At 24.0% G+C, this 26326-nt stretch overlaps 2 protein-coding genes and 1 pseudogene across 4 annotated transcripts; 1 reads left to right on the forward strand and 2 right to left on the reverse strand.

Annotated features, from left to right (window-relative positions):
- Positions 1 to 1831: 1831 nt before the first annotated feature.
- Positions 1832 to 22617, reverse strand: LOC113556826 (lanC-like protein 2). 3 transcript variants are annotated; one of them, XM_026961992.1, is made up of 11 exons: positions 22427 to 22617; positions 22076 to 22271; positions 13886 to 14025; positions 8208 to 8435; positions 7402 to 7553; positions 7180 to 7321; positions 6968 to 7111; positions 6164 to 6346; positions 4593 to 4739; positions 3870 to 3969; positions 1832 to 3106 (listed from the first exon to the last, which is right to left on the reverse strand). In XM_026961992.1, exons 3-11 carry the CDS (start codon positions 14009 to 14011, stop codon positions 3036 to 3038), a joined length of 1293 nt encoding a protein of 430 aa, XP_026817793.1. In that variant the 5' UTR covers positions 14012 to 14025; positions 22076 to 22271; positions 22427 to 22617; the 3' UTR covers positions 1832 to 3035. The 3 variants fall into 3 exon arrangements, with proteins under 3 accessions (XP_026817793.1, XP_026817794.1, XP_026817792.1); XM_026961993.1 differs by lacking the exon at positions 22427 to 22617 and having other exon boundaries at positions 22076 to 22312; XM_026961991.1 differs by lacking the exons at positions 22076 to 22271; positions 22427 to 22617 and adding an exon at positions 15191 to 15551.
- LOC113556827 (ubiquitin-conjugating enzyme E2-17 kDa-like) lies at positions 15627 to 21130 on the forward strand. The gene is made up of 2 exons (XM_026961994.2): positions 15627 to 15922; positions 20084 to 21130. The coding sequence occupies exon 2, from the start codon at positions 20121 to 20123 to the stop codon at positions 20574 to 20576; it is 456 nt and encodes a 151-aa protein (XP_026817795.1). The 5' UTR covers positions 15627 to 15922; positions 20084 to 20120; the 3' UTR covers positions 20577 to 21130.
- Positions 17232 to 18053, reverse strand: LOC113556828 (annotated as a pseudogene).
- Positions 22618 to 26326: the final 3709 nt, after the last annotated feature.

The following is a 26326-nucleotide window of genomic DNA, read 5'->3' on the forward strand; positions in this document are numbered from 1 at the left end:
GATAATATAATATTGCTAATTATAGTTATATGGAACTTCTTTATAGGTTTTAAAGTATCTAATACTTTTATTATTATTATTTTACTAAGCTTTAACTAAATGGTTGATAATTATTACATACATAGTATAAAGATATGGACTAGGCTTAGAAACATCTGGAGACAATGTAATTAAAAAAAGATACCATATAAATTACATATATTAGAACTTTGGAACTATCATGTGCACAGATACCAAATATTGGCTATCACTTTTTAACAATGTTGGGACTAGGGAACTTATGGAAAGGTATGGATAAAGTATAGTACATGAATATTTGATACCAGATAATAAAATGTTTAATAAATTTAAGATTTTTTTTTTAAATCTTAAAAAAAAAAAACTAATATATAAACTGACCGGATTACCATGCTTTTTGTATTAGCCCATGTTCAGATTACGCAACTCTACTGTAATATTAAATATTAATAAAATTAATAGTACACTATGTTGATATTAATCTTTCAAAATATTCAACAATATTTAGATTGTTAAAGAAAATTAAAAGCAATTATAGTAGTGTCACGGCAATCCGAAGGGAATTGAGGAAAGAGATTATTCAGATTAATAATTTATTTGCTCTACCTAAGACTGCTCACATGAGGCTATTATCTTTTTTTTTTCGACAAAAATAAAATCATTATAAGCTAACAACAAACATATATGATATGTAGTCGTAATAATTGTTATGATTATTATTTTATTAGTCTACATAAGTACAGTAATAGAACAATGATAATGTACACTCAAAACTGACCGGATTACCATGCTTTTTGTATTAGCCCATGTTCGGATTACGCAACTCTACTGTAATATATTGTTTTGTTGTACTTTAATTATAAATAATAGAATATTATACACAAAAGATAATTTTTAAAATACATCTAAAATTGAAATAATCAAATACAAGCAAAACAAATTTAAGTACACTTTTATCTATTAATAAATAAGTACATACACTCACTTAACCTACATATACACTTTTTAACTGCTTAAATTTAAATACTAGTCTACAAAATTGGTCTACTGCTGATCATCTCAAAATACAAATAATTCTAATGTTAACGATTAATAAGCTTTACCTTAAATCAGGGATGAAACATTGAAAGTTATTAGAGGGCCAATTTTAAGAAAATTAAAATTTAGTGGACCAGAGTATAGGGAGCAAAAAAAAAGGTCATTTAAAATATGCATTTTAATTTAGCATAGACGTCTATATAATTGTATGATATAATTTGAAAATGTAGCAAGGGCCGCCAGTTGCCTACCCTTGCCTTAAATCATTAAAAAATGATGACATTTAAAACATTATAACTATTGATGAAAGTTTATTAACAATGAACATAACTTATGTACGATAATTAAATATAATTTATGACATGGACATTTATCAACTAGAACCAATACTTTAAAAAAAAATGTACAAAAAAATTAATTCTATTTATGAATAAGTATCATACATATAATTAAATAAACTAAAAAAAAAAGGTAAAATGTATTAATTATATTATGGCACTAATTGGTTTGTTCAATGTGTTAATATATAATTCAATACATTACTATAATAGGGATAGTTAATTATTTAATTAACTATTAATATAAATATATTAAATATATCATATAATTTAATGGTTTGAATAGATAAATTTGTATAGCTTATTTTTTATTTTAATAATCAAATATACTTCAGTCAGGTAAATATATAAAGTATAAATAGTAGTTGTAATTTATACTATTACATTAAATTAAAAAAAAAAAAATTCTTAATAAGAATAAGTAGGGCTTGGATTTTTTTAACTAAATAAATCCTTAAAAATCATTTTAAGTAGCCAAAATAAGCAAAAAAGCATTTATTAAATTTAATTCTAAAAAAACAATTTTAAATTACACATGAAATTAAATATTAAAAAAGGAATTACAACCATATATTTGGTCGAAGTTACTTTCATTAAAACTCATCCTATTGGGTGCTAATATATTTGTATACATAGAAAAAGACGTTTGCACATAAACTGACTGATAAGTTTCCCTTTCCTTAAGTCATAAATACAACTGTAATTATGGTCATTAAATTGTGGATAAAACGATACAATTTCGGCACAATAACAATAGTTATTTTATCAGTCATCCATTTATTACTGGTTTTATAATTTCTAGCAATAATAATATAGTAAAAGTATAATATACATAGAAATAAGTTAAATTTTCAAGAAAAATATGTAAAAATTAAGAAAAAAGTATTAAATAGGGGAAAAAGCAATAAAAAGTAGGTTTTGTGGAAAAAGGCAAAAAACAGTTTACTTCATTGAAATCAGAACAATTTAACTTTCTGTCACACTCCCCTCAAAAGAAGCATTTGCTACAAAATCCGAGCCCTATTAATAACCATAATACATAATATTTAAGTCTCAATAATTAATGTATCACATTAAAGCATAATATTTACACAAAGCATAAAATATTATTGAAAGGCAAAGCTGAAAACGTTAATACATTATTTAAACTAATTTAATTTAAAATAGTTCGGGATATAAACTATCAAACTAATTTTATTATCTGATTAGAATTTAACAACTAAAGAAAGTTAAAGAGTTAGAAGTTGTAGGTAGATTTTAATTCTAACTATTTTACTTTAGTAAGTGACCAGTCTTGATAAAAATGTAATTGCTTATTAATGAACAATTAATCTTATTAGTTTAACTATTCTTAAGAGGATATCAATAAACCATAATCAATAAAAAAAAAAAAAAAATGTTTACACAAGTAAAAACATTACACATACATGAAGAATAAAAATTTAAAAGTAGGAAAATTATCTGTTTTAAATATGTAGTTGTGTGGCTACCTTTTAGCATTCTTATAATAATTTTATCAAAGTAATAATAAAACATGTATAAATAAAATTATTTTATACGCTTCATTGGTTTTGGCTGCTTTTATAGATAAGCTAGATAATTATTTCATACATAGATGTATAAACTACCATTGTTGAAAAATTAGAATCCTGGCATATTCGCTGCTGCAGGTTCCTGCATATCTAATAGAGCATATGTAACACCAGTAACACCTATATATAAAAATAAATAAATAAATTCAAAATTAGTTATTTTTTATACTACATAATAATAACATAGTTTGTATACATTTATGTAAATAAAATATGATTTATAATAAATATTGTTATTATTTTACATTTTTTTGAGGTTTCTGGGTTTCCGTCTTGAATTAATTAGAAATAGTACCAAAGAAATTTTTTATCTTATCAAAGTTTTACTAAACATATTTACCTTTAATTATTAATAATTGAAATACAATCATTTTTAAATTATATGACTAACTTTTATTGGTCATCAATTTAATAACATGACAACTTTAAATTACCTAGTTTAATAGTACAATAAATAGTATTTAGTATTTAAGTATTTAAATTTTTGAATTAAAAATATATTAATTTAAATACTAATAGAGAATATTGCTAATTTAATTAAATACTTTAATAAAACACAAAATTAACTTTTTTCTTTCATAATTATTTTTATCAATAAGTAATATGCAAGAAATCTATTAAAAAGATTGATAAAATAAACAATAACTCTAAAACTAATAGTTTATATTATGTAAATTACTAGCTTAATATTTTCAAGTCAGAAAGTTGTTGATTTATTGTAGAAAAGTTTCCTCAGTAACCTATTATTTATTGATTAAATATCATGAATGTTTAATGTTGACCTTAAATATAAATTACTTAGCTAATAAAAATATAATGCACTGCCTTAAAATTAATTAAAATGGTTAAGAAATAAATAACATGTTGTATAAATATACAATACCATCAAACATTGAATATGGATTGTCAGGAACTTTTTTTTGACGACCAGTTGTTAAGCACCAATCAACAAACCTTGCAGCTCGATATAAATATTTAGCTTTCTGTAAAAATAATATTTATTAATAAAGATGAAAAAATAGAAAAGCATTTCATTCTATTGAACCAAATTCTAGAAATAACATCTAGTAGAATAAAACTTCATAAAGTTAATTTTGTCAAAAATATAATATTGATAAATCATAAATAAACAACATAATATTGTAGTCTGTAGGCTATATTAAATCACATAATTTTAGAAGTATAAGTGTAATTATAGTGTACAATAGATGCCAAATTTATACAACTATAAAATAATTAGAATTTTGAACAAATCCATTATAATTATAATTGTAAATATTTATTTTAATTTTAAATACAAACAACATTAATTTATCATCAAAAATATATGAACAAAATCAATTGAAATAAAGTAATAACTACTACAAAGTTTATAAAACAAAATTTATTGAATAATGAATTGTTTTTATTTATTTTTTTTTTTATTAAAACATTTTTAAAGTAAAAATAAAACCATGATTTATTAATAAATTTTGGTTTAAGAAGTTACTTTTATCTAAATTATCTATATACCATGGATACATTATTATAAATGGATACATATTATATACTCAGGTTTAGTTTGGAACAATAAAGAATTATAGTGTTTAAAATTTTATAAACTTACTCCAGTTAATTGGAAGAGTGATATAAAAGCATAGGAATTTCCACTAACACCATGACACAGTCCATATCCTTTAGTCAATAAACCACGTTGCCATACAATATTAGTGAATTGTTCTGCAGCATTGAGGTACTTTTGGTCTAAAAAAATCTTATGAGCAAATATAACTTATTATTCAAGTATTCATAATATTGTAGTTTATCATAAGCTGTCAAAATATTTTATGAGTATGAGCAGTACCAATGATTTTATAATTTATAATAAAATATACTTCTATAATTTTTATTTATATTATATTATATTATAGTTATTTATATTATTAAATCAATGGTAGTATTTATAATATAATATATAAATATCTTTTTTTTTATGTTGATATTGTAATTTTAAAGAACTAAAAATGTTTTTATTTTTATAAACATACAAAGGAAGGTTAGATAGTAGTATAGTACTATATAATCTTAATACATTAAATGAAAAAAAAAATTAACTACACACATGTACACAAAATATTGTATTAGATTATTATACTATTATTATATATTTATATGTGATTAATGATTACTAGAGCTAGAAAGTTATAAGTGTTACAAGTTATAACACTAAAAATTGCTTAATAAGCGAATAAAAATGTAAGCAAGATTTATTTTATAGAATAAAATAATAGAAATTATAGATATTTGATCTGGCTTTAGAACAATAAATCAGATAAGTGCAGTACATTACATCTGACAAAAATTTTATTTATTAGAAATTAGAATTATTTATTTATTAGAATTAATTTATTTTTTATTAGCAATGAATAGAATAAATAACAATAATAACCAATAATGTACCTACTATTTGAAAACCAAAATACATGTTTTTGTAACTTTATTGGAGTTATATATTTTATTTATTATAAAAAAAAAGTCTCTATAAATAATACTTAAAACCCTAAATTAGCAAAATATCATAAGAAATTGTCAATATGTGCATAAAATAGCAAAATTAAATTTATTATACAACATCAAGAAAGTATGAAACAAATTTAAATCTTACTTTCAATGTTCTATGACTTACAAAAAAAATATGCATTTATACTAGAACTTTCAAGCCTAGGCGATTACTTAATTATTGATCTGAATTTCATAAAATAATAGTATTTCAAATATTACAATGTTATTAAATTAAACATAACAAACATAAAAAGTAGGATTTGTTTATTTAAATTCATTAAATATCCCTAGTATACCACAGAATACAAAAAAAAAAAATAATGAATACCATACAATTTAGCTTTATTATAATTGTTGGTTAAAGTTACACGATAAGCATAAAATAATTAAATATATTAGTGGGTATATATAATAAAATCATTTTTTTTTCTTAAGAAGTATTTTGAGAAACTATTCAGAATACACAAAGTATAAAATACTTATAAACTTATAATAGTGTTTAAAATAGCACTAGTCTATTTAAATTAATGTATTCAGAAAATTTTGAAGTATCAATATTAAAAAAATATAAAATATAATATCTAATATTTATGATATTGAGTATAATCAGCAAATATATAAATTTAAGTTTCTTACTTTATATGCTAGTGCATAAGTGTGTGAGACACCTGAAGCACCATGACACCATTGAACTAATTGATCAGGATCATTACACAAAGAAGATGGTAAATTTCCAGATTTATATCTTAATGTTAATAAGTAGTCAAGGGCTGGCTTAATAAGATTGTCTAGTTCACTTTGTGTTAGATAAGTCTTTGCCTTAAACATATAAAATACAGTGACAATGTAGAACAATTGAAATAAATAAAATACTTAATTTTATATTATCATGATAAATAAGCAGTCTTATAAAGTACTTTAGTAAAATTATTTAAATAGTTTTTAAGTACACAAATACATATTTTAAATACTTTTTAAAAAAGTCATTACGATAGATTTAATTACCATCTCATAATATTTGTATTTAAAATCAAATTATTTTTTTTTTAAAGCTTATATATTTTCTATTTTCAATTTAATAATTATCCTACATAAAATAATATTTAAATTTTAAGTGACTTACATACTACCAAAAACCTAAAAAAATCCAGGTGAGTAATTTATAGTTAATTTAAAATAAATGATGTAAAACTCCTAGTAAAATTAATATGTTATAAAAAAATGCTAAAAAAATATGGGATTTGTAAAAAATTTAAAAATGTATTAATATATCTATAAATGCTTTTTAAAGTATCCGTATATTTTATCTATTGTATATTTTACTGAATATACAAATATATATTTTAAATACTTAACTAAATAAAAATCTGCACTTGAATATTTTAAAAGTATAAGAGTATTTTTTACAAGACTGCGTGTAGGTATTTAATAAAAACATACCAGAAGAAGACAATGTATAACACCAGATAAGCCTTGAGCTGCTCCTAAGTATTTTTTGTTGTGACATTTGTATATGAGAGAAGTTTTTTTTGGTTTATCTTTTTCACATGCCTGTATACCGTTGTTTAAAATTGCTGTCACGACCTGTTTTATTAATAAATTTTACTACAGATCAAGCTAATAATAAAAACATAACAGTTTTGATTTGTTACCTTTCTTATCAATTTATCTCTATCTGGGAATTCCCATCCCTGCTTTTTAAGGAATAGTAAAGAGTATAGATATCCAGCTCGTCCATAAAGTAAATTATCGGGCATTTTGTTATTTAATGCTATTGGCAACAAACTCTCCACTCTAAATTAAAAAAAATTAAAAGATATTATTTAAAAAAATGAATATAAAATCATAAAATAAGGTTATGATATGATAAATACTTTTGAATCATTTTTTTTGCATTTTCCATATCACCAAGATCTCGATAAATTTCAGCAGCTGTCACATATATACCAGATTTCCCAGTTAAATATGTTACACTATCAGAATTTCCATCTAATATTGAAATACATTTTTCAATAATCAACTTAGCCTAAAAATATAAATAGGTATATATAATATGAAAGCTTTAATAGCTAATAAATTATAAACAGATGGCTTACAATACAATCTTATCCAAATAAAAAAATTTAATTAGTTATGTTACAAAAACCACAATAAAAATTACAAATACAAGGTAACCATTTTATAAAATGCATTGTAAAACAAGCTATGTGCTTTTTAAATTTCAGATAAATAGTATAAGCATTAAACATATTGGAAATATAATTCTCATACTCAGGAGAATATTTTTAGCTCGTGTTTTAGTATAAGAAAAATAAATAAAAATTAGAGTTAATTTATTATTACTATTAGTTATTTTTACATAATTAAATTATATAAAATAATAAATTGAATAATTAATTAAGGCCATAATATATAAAAATATATACGGTTTTTATCAAATTTATAAACTTAACTTATATTAAATAACAAAGGGTAAAATTTAATCTGATAAAAAAAAAAAACTGAAAACAGTTAATTATAAAAAATACATTTCAACATTTATTTTAATATTATTTATAATCTAGCAATACTTTTGTAAAGAATTTTTCTCTAATTAAAATTGAATATCTTAATTAAAAAATATAGGTAATAAACAACGAATACATTTATAAAATATTAATAATTAACTGGTCAAACAAACCTCTACATTTTTATTATTATCTTGTATTTTGTTAGCATAAAAATTGAACAGCAAGGCAGCACCTGCCATTCCAGAATATACAGACTCTACAGTAAGTTCATCTTCATTAGGTTTTGGTTGTTTTAAAAACCTTTGAACTTCTTGTTCTATTATATAAATATGAGCATCAACAAACTCATTAATCTTGCATTGAAACATATCTGTAGGATTTAAAGTTTCTATAGCATACTGAAAAATAATATATTCATAATCAGTAAAATATCAATTAAATCAGTCCATAAATTATTACAAAATGCATGTAAGGATATTATTTATAAAGACGTTAATTTACTGTAAATTAATATATTAATTTTTAAAAAATACTTTAAAAAATCTTATAGAGAATTTGTATTTAATTTTCAAATATTAGATAAAAAGAAAATATTTAATGAATTTTATAAAAATACATAATTTTAAAATTTATAAAAAATTTTTTTTTATATTTTTAAGTTTCGATTTAGCTATGATCCAGTAACGCAATTTTTCTATTATCATTTATAGAACAAAAATTAACAAAAATGTGTATAAATACTTTATAATGTACAGAAAATCTCAAAAAAATAAAAATACCAAATAGATTTTGTTGAATAATAATTTTAAAAAAAAATAGTAAATAAAAATGATTTTGTTTTTCCCAAGCTAATTATTTTAGTATAAATATGACTTTCTGAAAATTAAGAAATCTGCTTGACTACTAACTAGTTATAATACAAAAGAAACAAATTTTGAATTTATATTACTTTTTTTAATAACATTTGATTTTGGATATATAAAGATTGATATTTGACACGAAAATATGTCCTTGTGGTTTATCAACACTAACAATAATTAACACATAAATACAATAAAATGTATTAAAATATTATTTTTTTAATATTTAATTATAATTGGACATTTTATATATTAGGTTGAAAAATAATACTACATATCTGTTAATGATCCAATGGGCAAATGTTTGTAGAGTTATAAAAATTTTAAATTTATTCAAAGTTTAAATAATCATTATACCTAAACAATAGCTAAATGGAAAATTAATTTTTCAAATTATCTATCTACAAATTGATTATTTTATTAAATATCTTTCAACTTCAAATCATTTTTAATCACCTACTTAACCTTATTATTAAAAATATGCAATACAATTTTTGTTAAATCAAACAAATCAATTATGTATTATCTTAATTTATTTACATGATTTTATAAAATTAATAAAATAATTGTTTTATAAACTTTTTCTGGATTGAAATAGTTGCAGTCATTAAGAATTTATAACATTAATAAATAATTATTTTTTTCTTCAATATACCTAACTTAATTATTTATGTATAAAGAAAAAATGTATTTTTTTTCAACTACAAATTACAATATTATTAAATTTACTTAATTGTTAAATTCATGAATTGTCTTTGGAAAATGTGAATTTAGTTGTATATTTTTAGTGCATTATTCGTAGTAGATACTTATTGATAAATAATACATTTTATTTTACATATTTGATACGCTGAATTTTTGAAGTACATATAGTTAATTCAAATAATCATGGATAAAAATCACAAATAACTGATTGGGTCTATACATTCATTTAGTGGGTTCCTAGTAAGTTATATTTTTATGGTTCTAAAATAAAGAAAACATGAATTACCTCTTTTTAATTACAAAAAATGTAATAATTTTTAGCTATCACACAAATAGAAAAACCTCTTACTTTGGAGATGAGAATACAATGAGAAATTAAAAACTTGGCCAAAAATACCATGTTATTTTGAACAATATTAATTTAATTAATTTAAAAAAATGTTTATAGTTCAAAGATTTTTATTTATTAAGATATAACAATTTTTTTTTTTAATTGTTTCATATATTTTAAGGATCCTGTATTTGCATTAATTTTTGTAAAACATACTAAGTGATTAATAATAATTATACTTTCAGTTTCGTCATATCTATATTTTTTGTGTTATTGTTAAAGTATCAAATACAATGTAATAACAAAATATGTTGATCTATAAGTTAATAAACATTTTTACTAGCTATAATTTTGTAAATAATAAGTAGATGATTGAAAAAAGTTATTATATATAATTTAATTCATACAAAATTATATTAAAAGATTTAATTTTTGTTTAATATTTTGAATACAGTATATTATAATTGATAGTACCAGTAATTAATTTAACACTATTTAATACTTGTATAATATAAAATGCATATAATATTTCATTATAAAGTTACTAACTTTTTGTTCAACAATAATTAATACTTATTAATTATTAACATCTAAGTTTTGTGTCGCTTCTTGTTATATTTACGTGTTAATTACACTTGTGGAGTAAGTATTTTGGTTTAATAAATAAGGACTAAAATATAACAATACTATTTTTCTTACACTGTTATTTTTATTTTATTTTATTTTTTTGAAGTTCAAATTATAATAATTATAACAATAGATATCTGGAAAAATTATCATTTAAGAGGTGATATAAAGTGATGTCAAGGCCTTGCACCAGAACTAACTTGAACTTGTAAATACTTTTAAAAATAAAACATTGGAAACTCATATAAGTAACCTAAATATTTTTTTTTCTAAAACACCAAAATTAACCGAAACCAGAATATTTTTCTTTTCAAATTTGTTGTTAATTTTAGTTTAATTATGTAAGTAGTTGTTTAAAAATAAACTAAATAGGTATTAATTATTAAACAATTTAAGCACAAACATGCTCAACATATAAGGGGACTTGGTTATTTTAATGACATACAAGAAATTTATTTTTTGTTATACAGTAGTGTCAATGGTACAGTGAACACAGTAATCCGGATGGCACATAATAAGTAATATTTTCAGAATTTCAGAATTTATTTTATCAGAACTGATAAATTACTCATCAATTTGTTAACTTCTGATTTTTTTGTTGTGTGATCTAGTCAAAAAAAAATTACTAATTTTTTTGCCAATATATATATGTATGTATTTCACATCTGGACGTCACTTGGTCTGAATTCATAATTCTGGTGCAAAGCCCTGGTTAAAGTGCAATATTATGTTGGTTGATGTATACTTTATAATGTAAACTTTAATATTTCTAAAATATAATAATTTCAGGATTTATTTTAACTACACAAATAAAATTGATGATTATAGTGACTTTAGGGGACATTTCATCCTAAGTTTGCTTCCAAATATATAGTGTATATTTCATTTTAAACTAAAATAAAAATTCTATACCAAAATATATTTTGAAGTAAATGATTTAACGTATGTACTATTATATTACCGTATAACTTCCAAAGACTTAGAAAGAGATTTTTTTTCTTTTAGTATTATAATTGATAAAATATAATTGTAAAAAAGAAAATAAGTGTCATGCCAAGTTTTTAGAAATTAAAATGTTAGTGGTGATTCTTGAAATTTAAATAGGTAGTCGATAATATAATAGATACCTATTAACCACTATATACTCTTATAAATTATAAATTGTATGTGAATTAAATATCTAAGTTGTTAATTGTTGAGCTATAATTATATGTAAAAAAGCTAATAAAAAAAAAAAAAAAAAAAACATCTAAGAAAGTTGGCAATAATCAACATAAACAACATCTTTGTAATAAACTGGTTTTAACTATTTTAATTTAAATACCCAACAATTTATTTTTATTTTAGTGATTAATTTGTTTTTGTTTAATAAATATATCAAACAGGTCTAATACAGCAAAGTTACTTCTTAATATTTTATATATTTCTCAAGAGTACATATTTGTTAAGTTAAAAGCACTTTATATTTGCTACTGTACAATTAGTTTCCTACTGTAATTTACAATAAATCCTGAATAATTTAGCAAACCAAAAGAGTATAGTTAAATTATGTTAATAACAAAATAAAAAGTAAATTAAAAAAAATATTTAACTATTATGGTATGCAATGATTTCATTTTATTTTTAATATTATTAAAATAATTTTTAATAAAACAGCCTTTTCAATTTATTTTCTAACATATTTTTTTTATATCATATTCAAATATATCTGTGTCTATGCAAAATAAAATGGTAAAAAAATGTTTTTAAAAAAAGAATACAAACATTGATGTACAACTAACAAATACATATAAAATATTACTCAGATAATGAAAATGAAAAAAATAAAGGTTTTATTCATAACACTGACCAAGTTAAATGCGTTGAATAACAAGGTACACAAGTGCAGATCTAGAATATTTTTAAGGGGAGGGGAGATGACCATGAGTGTACTGTATTTTATCAACTACTACAAAACAGACATCCTAGAATTCATCAGTGTGGCAGTCTACAGATTGAGGAGGGGGGGGCTATCGCCCCTTGGATCCGCACCTATAGGTACATGATACCTTTTGAATGCCCACATTTCACTAAGTGAGAAAATACAGTGAATTTCGCTTAATATGATCACATTGGTTCAGATAGTTTTGATTCTATTAACCAGTTGATTCCGTAAAACATTTTTTTTTATTGATGAGTTTATATTTATATGTATGTTTAAATTAAATTAAAATAAAATACATTTAAAATAAAGTAAAGAAACTATCTATTTTTGATTGTACTTGAGAATTTACTAATTTAATTTTCATATTAGGCTGAAATTAAAATCCATAATCAATTAATAGGTATAATATATACATGATTTTTAATTATTTAAAATTAATAAATAATAATGTATGAAAATTGTACCTATAACTTTTGGAACAACTGAAAAGTATTGTTTTTGACATATTTTTGAATAGCTCCTTCTAACTTTATCAAAACAATTTTTGTTTTTTTTAGTGAAAGTTTGAAATACTATTAAAATAATAAGCATGTTCTTAAAAATTATTTAATTATCCGGTACTTAGTGTAATGAAAGGTTAATTTTATTAGTAACATAAGATCTGGTTAAGGATTTTCAATTTTGATTCCAATAAATGGTTGATTCTATAAACCAGTGATCACATTAAGCGGAACTCACTGTACAATTGTTAATGACACCAATATGCATCATTTGCTACAAATATGTTTAATACCTAGTAAATGTATTACCCAAAATGTTAACTTTTGCTTAGGATTAAAATTGAATAACAAATTTTTCTCAAATTAAAAAAATTAAATTTTAAGTTAATACAAAATTGGACTATCATGTCGTATGCGCTCACCAGCAACATTGCGACTGCAGTATACGCTCTACCATTTGATTGCACTCTACCGTGTCTTACCATTGTCACTCAACAACTATACTTAGCTTATAGACAATGTATCTCACAATAAATGGATAATGCATAATGTTAAAGTGGTTTTAATGACGAACAAAAATTCTTATAAATAAACGAGTAAATAAGTAATATATTTTTAAAAATTATTTTATATTATCGTTTTTCATTCATTTCATTATTAATAATAATAAATATAAAAATAAAAATAAAATACTTGCACTATGTCTTTCAGAAATACACGAAATACATTAAATTTGTCGATAATAAGGATATAAATTGGATAATAGAGCGCATACTACAAGTTTCCCATAATTGTAGGTAGACAGTAATCTGTGATAGAGTACACACGACAAGATAGTCCATAATTGCTTTAAATGTAATACAAAATTAGTATTATACACACAGTTAATACGCCTACTTACATATATTTTAAGTGATCTTCCTACTACTTCATTCGCTTTCTCATCAGATAGTAAACTCAGTTCATTTCTGTAATTTCTGCAGACCTCAAGTTTTTGCTGATTGGGTTTCTTCTTGTCCACCATCATACATTTATTGTAAACTACTCCACAAAAATGTATAAATTAAATGCATTAATTGTGTAAATAAATAAGAATCATAATGTTTGAAAATTGTAAAATTTTTAGTGAAGTTTTTTTCTAGTTTCTATTGTGATGCAATCATAATAGCTACTTTTGCAGGTAGTATCAATAGTGTTATTAATTTAAATTTGTCTAATTTTTTACCTAGATATTTCTAAATACTGGACAAACCTCAATCAGGTTTAGATAAAATATCAATTTTTACTCAGTATTAAATTAAAATTATTAACTAGGTGGTCAAATAAATATATTAGCTGCTAATGAAAAAAAAATATTATATCAAGTAGGTAAGTAGGTACCTATCATAGAAAAGTATACCCATTGATATAATTAGGAATAAAATATCTCAGTGGTTTTCAACCTTTTTGGGTCCACGACTCCTTTTAATTTTGAAATAAATTCTACGGCTTTCGTATGAACACTTAAAATAATCAAATTTTTATTATTTAATGATGAATTAACATGTAATTATTAATGATAGGAAACATTTTTAAACGATAATAATAATTTTAATATTTAGTGGGATGACTGCGTTTGTTTTTGTTGCATAATATTATCAAATAATGGCGTACATTTTTGAGATGCAATTCTCAATTCCTCGTTTCAAGAATTTTGGAATTGAACAATAAGTTGTGATAACGATAAGTGTTCCATGAATAACAATTTGACAGATTCTATCGTTTTAATTTTTAGCGCGGCTCCTTTGATAATAACCAACAAAGCCCCTGGGAGCCGCTACGCACAGGTTGAAAACCATTGAAATAGCTTATACCTAAATAAAAATATTAAAATTTAAATTGTGACAAGTACATTAGTTAATGAAGAAAATTTTAAAATTTTAAAAACAAAAAAAAAAGGTAATTACTTATTGAACTGTGCATTAAGTTAAAAAAAATAAAAAAATGAGATTTATAAAACAAAAATAATTGGAATTATGTACGATGTAGATACATCATGATAGTATTTTACAATTATTTAGTAACAATACAATTGTTAGTAACTACCGTTTCACGAGTTAAATACTTAAGAGAATATTGCACACAATCGAGACAAAACACAAATCTGTCAACCTAATCACCCAAGAAACTAGGTACACCTCCATTAATTAATTTTCGGATTTCGTACCCGACTAGTACTAAATGATGAACAGTGGTAGTGGTAGTTGTAGTTCAGTCTTCTTCACTCTTCAGTCTTCAGTGACTAAAACGTATTATAATACTACCTACAATAATGCATTTCAGCAATGTAATTGTAAAATCGAAAAAGAAATAGAGCTGCCGGTTCAAGGCTTCCGGTACACGAAGTCGGAGGCGGCCGCCAGCCGGGAAGCTTTGCTATCCGACACTCGGACTCGGACGCGTAAACGGGTCACGGGTAGAAGATCCAGAATAAAAAAAGAAATTAGTCGCATAATCATTGTTGCGAAATCGATACGATAGTTGTGGTACGGTACGCGGTACCAACAATCGCGACGAGCGCGTATCGATAACACTGTTTTGCTGTTCGCAACATCACGTAAGACTGTCTACAATAATATTATGGTCTATGGTAATGTTGTGGTAGGCGTTGGTGATAAACCGAAAAATTGCGTTTCAGAGTTTCAGGCCACAGAATAGATACCTAGAAGACGGGCCTGCCATTCCACTCGTTCCAGTTGTGTCGTGGGCTGACAGGGCATCGCAGATATCGAGTACAAACAACCATCTCAAAAATAATATATTTTTACAGTAATATCCATACTGCGTTGTACTTGCTCAGACTACCACGACCGTCAACTGGGGACCGAGTGGCGAGTACCGATCAATCGTCAAGAGCCGTTCGGACTTCTCTAGTGTGCCGCCATCACCGTCATTATCGGTAAGTCTGAATAATATTTTTCGCCAGACGTCTTGCGTTTCGTGACGGCTGCAGTGGCGAAATCCGTTTCCCTGTCGCAGACGTTATTCTCGTTCAGATAACAATTTTTAATGGCTGGCTGGTCAACAACTCCTCTAACGCATTATCAGGGCTCAGACTGATTAATAAATCATTCCGATCGTTTTCTATTTTTTAATGCGACTAATACATTAGATATATCTCTATAGCATAACGGACAAGAGATTAATATTGCTAAGCTAAAGGATCGTCCGATAACCCGTTGTATACTTAATACGCTCGTACGACTACATAAGTTACAATATTATCGTCTTTTCTGGGGTCGTCGTATATTATATCGTTGACTTACTACGATATAATTATTTATTTATGAATTATGATTGAACATCGAATAATTTTACATCTCATTTTCTGATGCAATAGTATTAGTTGCATTTCAACATCGATTTGTTGTCTTTATCTAATTTCCTTCTTTATTAATCTCTACTACATGATATTATTATTGTTTACTATTGCTATAAGCGACCGGAAGACCACTGATTAAACCAATATTATCTTTACGTTCTTTAGTAACTATACTTTAGCCAAGTGGGCACTAAATATTTTTTCTCGTTTTTTTTCTTGAAATATCAAAAAAAAAAAATTATAGGTTAGGTTAAGTAGGTACCATAGATATACTTTAATTATTGCAATTTCATTGTAAGTATATAATATGTATTTACATAATGCTTAAACAGTAGGTATTAATATTAAAATAATTTAACTTTAGTTAACTGAAGTGTATTTAGTAGAACCTCGATAGTCCGAATGAATTCAGACCGAACATTGTCTGGGATTACTGGAGGTTCTTCAAGAAAATCTACTCAAATAACTAAGATTTTTATTTTATTTCCGTCACCTTTATAATTTATTGCACTTTAAATTACAAAGAGGTAGGTAATAAAAAATGACAAAAATTTTTTTGTGAGTAACAATATTTTATAGATTAATTGGGTTCCGGGAATTCCAAATAAACAACATAAGTTCATTGTATTTACTAACAAATTAATTTATATGCCCTCCAGATTATTGGGGGTCCCGACTATTGAGGCTCTACTGTACTTGTTCAGATTTTGGAATCAAACAACATTTTATTAATTAGTATTTTTTTATTTTATTTGCATTTCTTGTTTATAAAAAAGATATTTTGTTACTTAAATATTGAATTTCAAACATAATATTAACATTTTTATAAAATATTGTTATGAGAAAATTCTTATTCTAATTAGATTTACCATTTAAAACTAACCGCAAGCTATACTAGTTTAATAATATATATGTTGCGGCGAAAGACAAAAATTGATAAATGTTGTCGTTCCCTGGCCAATGACGTCATTAACCAAAATGATTTAATTATGTAAGTAAATGTTATAAAAATACATATTTTAAATTCAAATGTACATCTTTACCAAAACTTGTGGTAAATGAAGATAAATCTCAAATAATACACTGAATGTTTTAATATAGGTAGGTACTATATTAATGTTTTATTGTTGGTAGGTGATTCATTTTTGAATCTTATTTTTTATTTCAATGAAGTTAATGAAAGATTATGTTAATTGAAATGAATAAAATAGATGCATATTATTACAAATTATTTATTTGTATAGTTTTGGTTACCATGACATTTTGAACTGCACAGCATTTCTGCTGCATTGTAAGCACACTTTTTAGTGACAACCAGTTTTGCGATTGCATCGATTGAAGCCTTTTGATGACCAGCTATTTATTGTTCAGTGACTTTGCGTAATGTTATTTCCCTATCTTTAATTTTTTTTATAGTTTCATCTAGTTCTAGAAATTTTTCTTTGCGTGGGAAAATTTGAGTTCTTAGTTAATGTTTCAACACACCACATTCTGTACTTGGTTCAAACATCCAGGTACTTATTTTATTTAAAATTAAATTAATATTATCAAGTTAAAATTGGCTTACAGAATTTATACATGTCATCTTCACACAAAATAATAACAGCAAATAAATTTACACGAAGAACCTCAAGCCCTATCAACATCTGGTATTGGGATACAAACAGTTGTACCGACTTGAAAATTTTTCATTAGTCAATCTCAACATTTTTTAAGTCAAAACAATTTTTTTAAATTTGATACAATTCTTTCCATAAATGTATTGAACATCATTCTCCAATTAAACTGGGAATTGACGTCAATAACCGAGTAATGTCTACATTTACAACATTTACCAATTTTTAGATAAATGACGTCATTTACCAGGGAATGACAACAATTGCTACGTTAACATCATTAACTGTAACATATATACATAGGTTTACCCACATACACCAGTTTATTGGAAGTTGACGACCTATACAATTTTTAAAATATAAAATCTATAAAAATACATTTAAAAAATGCAAATATTTTTTTGAAATGAAGAGATTATTTTAAAATTAAATTGAAATTATTTTAGTAGTAAAATTCAATATATGTAAATCACAGAAATAAACCATACACAAATTAGTAGTGTCATGAATTTTTTAAATTTGTTAAAGTTGTTGGTTATAAATTATATGAAATTACAAACAATTAAAATAAATCACATTTATCAATAGAAAATCATTATCTAAGACAGAAGTTCTTAAACTGTAAGGCAAAATCGTTTAACAGGGGTCACGAGATAAAATATACTGATATTTTATATACTGTAGTACTTTATACTAAAATAGGAATATTTTTTTTTGTTTATTTAAGAGAGGCGTTTTAATATTTTAATTTTTTAGGGATACTTGACCCAAAAAAATGTATAAACTACTAGTCGAAGATGTTCAAAAACAAAAATAAAAGTCCAGTCCCTAATTAAATTTCATACTTGTAAATTTCTTCATAGAAATCTGATAAATATGATTAAATTGAAACTGATGATTCAACTTTATATCATAATAATTTTAAAAAGGAAATAAAAGAAACAATTCAAATTTTTTTTTTAACTTAATTAAAATATATATTTTGTACATAAACCATTCATTATTCAATACACAATATTATGTATTATATTACATTAGAGAGTTTTTTTATTCACTATTTATAACTAACAAATACTGATATATATTTTACAATAATTGATTAATAATTTTGGATTAATTATCTTTGTTTATATTTTTTAAATTTAGTATTAACCAATGTATTACATTTTACTTAAACTCAGTACTAACATTCAAACTACTGTTGCTTAACAAAATAGAAGGTTACAAAAACTAAAAGCAAATCATACATTTTCTAAAATAGGTATTCAATATATATTCATTATTTTATATTTAGTACCAATTATTTTAAATATTATATATTAAGGAGATTGGAAGCGGTGACTTTCTGTCTTTTTCTAACACACGTGGAACATAGCTATACGCCTGACAAAAATTAAGGTACTTCTAGTTCGATTTAAAATATGTAAAGATGTTTTAATTGGTATACAAGTTTACTTTGCATCAGTCAAAGCACTTTTTGGATTGTTTTATTATTTAAAATAAATATTTTAATAAGAATAAATATTTTAAATTTTATAAATTTGTCAATTTTTATTATTAAATATATTAAAAATATTAAAAATATGCTTTGACCGATACAAAGTAAACTTGTATACCAATTCAATCATCTTAACATATTTTAAATCGAACAACTAGAAGAACCTAAATTTTTGTCAGGCACGTATAGCTATTTTTCCTATGTTCCACGTATGTAAGACAAAGATAGAAAATCACCGCTTCCAATCCCCTTAATATATTATATTTAATATTTACCATACTAGTAGCTGTATATGTTGACTCCTAAGAAATCGTTCTCAGATAGAAACTATTGAAAACCTACCTAATATAAACACTGAATAAAGTAAGGACTTATTATCTTTGCTGAATTAATAACATTTTTAAACCCATCTTAATAAATAAAAAAATGTTAGTAATCCAAGATATGTATTTATTGATCCCTAAGAAGTTATTGATTTCATGAATCAAGTCAATAAAAATAAAATATATAATATATATACATTTATATATATAATTTTATTATAAAAAAATATAATGCAAAAACTCGTAACATTTAATTTTACAATTTTTATTTTAATTTTACATAATTCTATTTTTTTTACAGGTTTGTTTTTATTGAAAATTGAAAGTTACCATTTATTATGTCGACTCCTGCCAGACGTAGACTCATGCGAGACTTTAAAAAATTACAAGAAGATCCACCTGCAGGGATCAGTGGCACACCAACTGATAACAACATTATGCTGTGGAAAGCTGTGATATTTGGACCCCATGATACTCCATTTGAAGATGGCACATTTAAGTTGACAATAGAATTTACAGAAGAATATCCTAATAAACCCCCAACAGTTAGATTTGTTTCAAAAATGTTTCATCCTAATGTTTATGCAGATGGAGGAATTTGTCTTGATATATTACAGAATCGTTGGAGCCCCACCTATGATGTAGCTGCTATTTTGACATCTATACAATCACTTCTTAGTGATCCAAATCCTAACTCACCAGCTAATTCTATGGCTGCCCAATTATATAAAGAGAATCGCAGAGAATATGAGAAACGTGTAAAGATGTGTGTGGAGCAAAGTTTTATTGATTAGAATTTATTAATTATATTTTTTAATCATACATAAAAAAAAACAATTAGTGTGCTACTAGTTATTATAAACTTAATAATTGAATGTTTATCATGATTATTACTATTATTCCAGTGCATCAGAAGAATAATTTCATGTGAAATTTTTTTTTTTTGCATAATTGTATGTTAATTGAATTATTATTTTTTTTAAGGTATATATTATTGACACACAAGTGAAGTTAAAATATTATAACTAATTTAAATGTTTTTTAATGATTAACTTTATAATCATAGCTTATTCCAGAAACATTTTTTATTTGTATTTTACATTTTGAATTTGTATATTTTTTCTATTTACTTTTATAAGTTATACTTTATATCAAAATGTATTTGTACTTTTTTTTGCTTTTATTATTGTAAAATGTATTATTATTTTTTTATCCATTATACCTATAATTATTGAAAACATGTCCAAGTTAGATGCATAATATTATTGATCACCTAAACAGTGGTGAGTGGTGATATTACATAGAATATACATACTTGAATTAATAAAATAAATACTAAAATAGCTCATTATGTTAACATATTATCGAAGGTATTATCGTTTTTAAATATCAGAAAAATTGTAATGTATTTTAATAGGCAGATAAATATTTATACTCGTATTTATATATTGTAAAAGTTATTTGTTATACTATGAATCAACATATAAATACAGTGTATAATTTGATCCTAAATATAGAACTTTATAATGGATATAGTTTTATTTTTCATATCATACTAAAATATTTATTTAGATCTTGTTCTACTATATAATACTACTAAAAGTTTATCTAAAATAAAAGATATTGACAAATTTAATAACAACTATTAACAGTTTTACTCTTGTGCATATGTGTGTAATTAAGAGTTATTAATTTATAGTATAAACTATAAATTAAGTGAATGTATAAAATGTGCAAGCCGCTTTAATGCCATATTTTTAAATGAAATTGTTCAAATTAATTTGTGGGAATTTTACAATGCATTTTTACATTTAAAATATGTTGATTGTATACATTTATTTTTATGATTGCTAAGTTGCGATGATTAGGATCTGTATTTGTATGCAAAATATATTATAGAATATATACACAAATGTGTCCATATAAAATTAAAAAAAAAATCATAGTATGTTTATTTTATACATAAAAATGGTTAGAAAATGTTATAATTTTCTAAAGATTTACAAATTATAAAGTATTTTTAATTAAAGTTAAACTAATTTATTATGAAAATATTGAAATAGCATTAATATTATAATACTATTAAATTCGATTTAGCATTGTATTAAATAGGTATTCAGAAAATAATAATTTTTTCCATCCCATTATTCAATTATATTTCTGACTTGAAAGAGTCAGATTACTTGAACAAAATTTGACACTCATTAAATATGCTATGCACTATGAATATTTACCTAACTGTAATAATTGTATGTTGGTTTAATATGCTATCTACAAATAAAAATTGTCTTACCTTTATAACGCTGTATTTCAACTTTGTAAATTTGTTTTCATTAATAGTGTGTAGGTAATGTATGAGGTTATGTATATTAACTTCTTACAGCTGTATTAAATGAGATGATTACATTTTTTGAATTATCTTCTTTCAATTCACTATCACACATTTTTATTGTTTGGTTTTAATTTTAGTACATGTTTGTCCATTATGCCTGAAATACACGAGTATAGTTTTTCAAGCTAGCTATTCCCAGCTCCTATTCTGGCTTGACATGCTAGCTAACTAGAATATTCACTAGCTTGCTAGCTTAAAAACAAAACTAGCTCTGTTTACACGAAGCTAAAATTACTAGCTTACTAGTATTACCTTGTTATCCTTGCTTGAAAAACTAGCCTCGTGTATTCCTGGCATTAGGCAATAAATTACGGTATTTTAAAAAACGTATGTACATACATTTCTTTACTTTAAATGATATTTTGATACTAATAATTCATAGTTGAAACATTTATTTTACATTGATAATTAAAAAATCTTAATAATATAATAACACAAATAATCACACTTTAACCGCATATAATCGACACAACTTGCAAACACAGACTAATTTCATTTTTGTTGTAAAAGGTAAAACCCTTATCTTGATAATTTCAAAAAGTATTTATAGATACAATACAGCAGTTTGATAGAACTCTAATCTTAATTGTTGCAAAATGATACAGTGTTTAGGTACAATAAGTAGATATCTGATACCTATATAAAGTATTGACATTAAACCACCATACGTACAGCAGAAACTATAAAGCGTATTGAACGAATACCCATATTTATTTTCAAAATCACTTTACTATCATATCTATTATTATTATTATTTTATAAACCTATTAAAATATGTTCTTTGCATGCAGTAATTTCGAAATATGTAATATATTATTTGTTACTCAAATATATGTAAAAGTATTAAAAATATATAGAATTTACGCATTACGATAATGTGGGGAGATATTTTATTAGAATTAGGTATTCTTATACCTAGTTAATATAGGTAGGTAACTACCTACCTAGTTTAAAAGAAGAATATGCATTAATAACATACCTATTATAGGTGATCATGAATGAAAATGGTGAGTAACCACGTTTTTAAAAAATAAATGAGTGTGAAAACCATTAACCATTTACAAATTTAGTAGGTATAGACATTTTTTATGGAAGTGCTTTATTTTAAAAGATTTCAGAACATTTTTAAGAGAATGTCAGCACACAATTTGTTTTCTTTCTAACCATTGTGCAACGTGCAACAGACAATTTTCGTGCAGTGGAACAAGTCTATTAAATAATATAGTTAATTGAGCTATTATCATATTTTAAGGTAAGAAAACGTTATTTAGAGTAAATACATCAATAAAAGCTTAGAAGCAGTGCCGTATCCAGGGGGTCTTTTGGGCTTAAGCCCACCCCGAAATCTTTTATTTTAAATATAGTATGTGTATATATGTGTTTTTAAATTATTTCCTATTTTCCTATAGAGTTAAGTATGAATGTTTAAACCTTCCCCCACTCCCCGAAAACAAATCCTGGGTACGGCACTGCTTAGAAGGTCATATAATTATATTCTTATCTAAGTTTAATAATATCTAGTTGATTAATTTTTCAATTTACGACATTTATGTAATAACTTATACATAACTAGTTATTAAAGTACCTATTTATTATAATTATTTAGCATTGTCTAGTAAAACTGAAAACAGTACTCATTATTAGGTAGGTACCTACCTATGTTAAGTTAGAATTGTGTTTAAATATTATATCTTTAATTGTATATTAATTAATATGTTTATCTATCCATATTCTGAATTTCTGAATTCTCTTATTTTGGCGTGTTTAACTAAATATAAAATAATCTCATCAAAATTAGAATCCATATAGGTACGTGTTCAGCACAAAATCTCAATGGTAGTTATCTAACCTTATGCTGAACATTTTTTTTTTAAAACGTCAGTTTTAATATACATATACAATACCTACCTCTATCCTCTTCTTAATGTAGGTATTCAGGGTGATTCTTTTATCATAAAACACTCATTATTTCAAACAGTATTCATGTTTTTGAAAATATTTTTTTACATAGTTTCAAGTTGTTAAAAAAATATATTTTTTAAATATTTTTTATTCTTTTATTTTTTTAAGTTATTTACTTTTTTAAATGACAACATATAGTTTTAATTTCATATTCCAAAGCAGAATAATTTTCTGAGTATTTTGATCCATAAAATTCAAATTTAGCGTGAGTAGTTTATGAGTTATAAGTATTTAAAGCTTAGATGCGTGGAGTGGAATGGTACGGGGTTAAAAAAGAAAAAAAGCTATAATATTATTGATATTAATATTTAATAGGTATAATGTATATTATAATATATTATTTGTACCTGTGCACTTCGTTGTCCGTACAAAATACATCCGTGTTAAATTTGGTTGCCTTTTAATGCTAACATTTTGTGTAACGCGTGTGGATAAACAATATTTTCGGTCTTCTGATTTCATGTATGGATGACATTTCTGACATAGTATCAACTTTCCATGTAAGTATTTATTTGAATAAACTTATTTTTAATAATAATTAATAACTTTTTTCATCTGTTTTACAGGTACAAAAATTGTACCTGTTTATTATACGGCGTTCCTCATGAAATAATTGTGTGTGCAACTCCTTTTGGTTATAACTCAAATACGAATGAAAAACCTTTTATTTAAGTTGCTCGCAATAACGGTTAATATAATTTTAAATATTTGCTTTTCTGTTAAATAGAAAGTATAGAGAAAGCTATAGGTACTCACTACTCATATCGAATTTAACTCAAAGTTAAATAGGCGGCTTTGACCAAGTATAAAATATTGGTCTAAAATTATAATGACTTTTTTATTTTTGGTAGGTACCCAATGGCTATTCTTTCATCATTGTTAATCAAATAATAATCGTTCCTCACGAGCCGATGTGTGACTGTGTGAGTAAGCGAATTTTTCCGTTTCTTGGTGGAGGTCTCTTAATTATAAACTACTAAAGTTTGTTAATTAACTTATAGAGTTGGAAATAGATTTAAAACTTACTAGGCCAGAATAACTCGAATTTTCGGAATAAAAAAATGAACACAAGATGCCAAGGTACATTGTTATAATTAGGACTCGGAAGTTGATGACTTTAAAAACATTAAAAAATGACTTAAAAAAAATGCAAATATTTGTTTTAAATTAATAAAAATATATTTCTTTTAAATTGTACTCTATTTTGCTATACAATTCTATATGCATTTATCAAAGCTTTCAAATAACTCAAAATATAATATACAAATTTCAAAAAGTGTCCTTTAAAATTAAATAAAATAAATAAAATTTAGATATATTAATATTCACTACAACACGACAACGACTGTAATTGGTGAGATAAAATTTGATAGGTACTACTCTTAGTCCGTGGTAATTTTAAAGTTCTAAGTAAGTTATCAGCATAATGATAAGAAGTGAACAAATGTGAAATCAGTAAAAATGACTAAAAATGTGGAAAAATTACCTAAAAATGTCAAAATATGACTTAAAAAACAATAAGCACCAAAAAATGGAAAAAAAAATTAGTTGTTTAGATTCACATGCTAATTAAACACAATTGTGGCCAGGAAAGCATCGTCTAAAAAGTTCCAAAAAAAAAAAAAAAATGCAAAATGCATCAACTTCCGAGCCCTAATTATAATGTAAGTATCTCGGTTTTATTGTGTATACTGAATCTGATATTGTACATGAATTCACTATAGCGTATCGTTAATTTTTATAATCATTATTTTAAAATTAACTAAAAAAAAAAGGTGGGCAAGTGGATATCGCTCTGCTGTATAGTAGACATGGAGATGAGTAGGTCACTAAAATGGACGTGTTAAATTTGAATTCAATGACAGGTATCATTATGTCATTGTATACAAAAAACGATTCTGAACGGAGATGATTTGTAAGTCTAGGATAATTAGTGGGATATATTATATTATATTATTATCTATATTTAAATTGTAATATATCGTTATTTTACGCAATTTTGTAAAAAATTTTAATTTCATATGCTCATAAAATGTTTTCTATATTGATGCTGGAATTTTTTTTGTAGTTAATTGAAAGAAAACTTATGGATAATCTTGTATTGGGTTTTTTAATTTTAGGTATAAATCACAAAAATTTTATGAATTTTCAATTTCAAAATTCCTCGAAAATGTTCTCTATTTTGATATA

Source organism: Rhopalosiphum maidis, chromosome 3 (assembly GCF_003676215.2).
Source record: "Rhopalosiphum maidis isolate BTI-1 chromosome 3, ASM367621v3, whole genome shotgun sequence".
NCBI lineage: Eukaryota > Metazoa > Arthropoda > Insecta > Hemiptera > Aphididae > Rhopalosiphum > Rhopalosiphum maidis.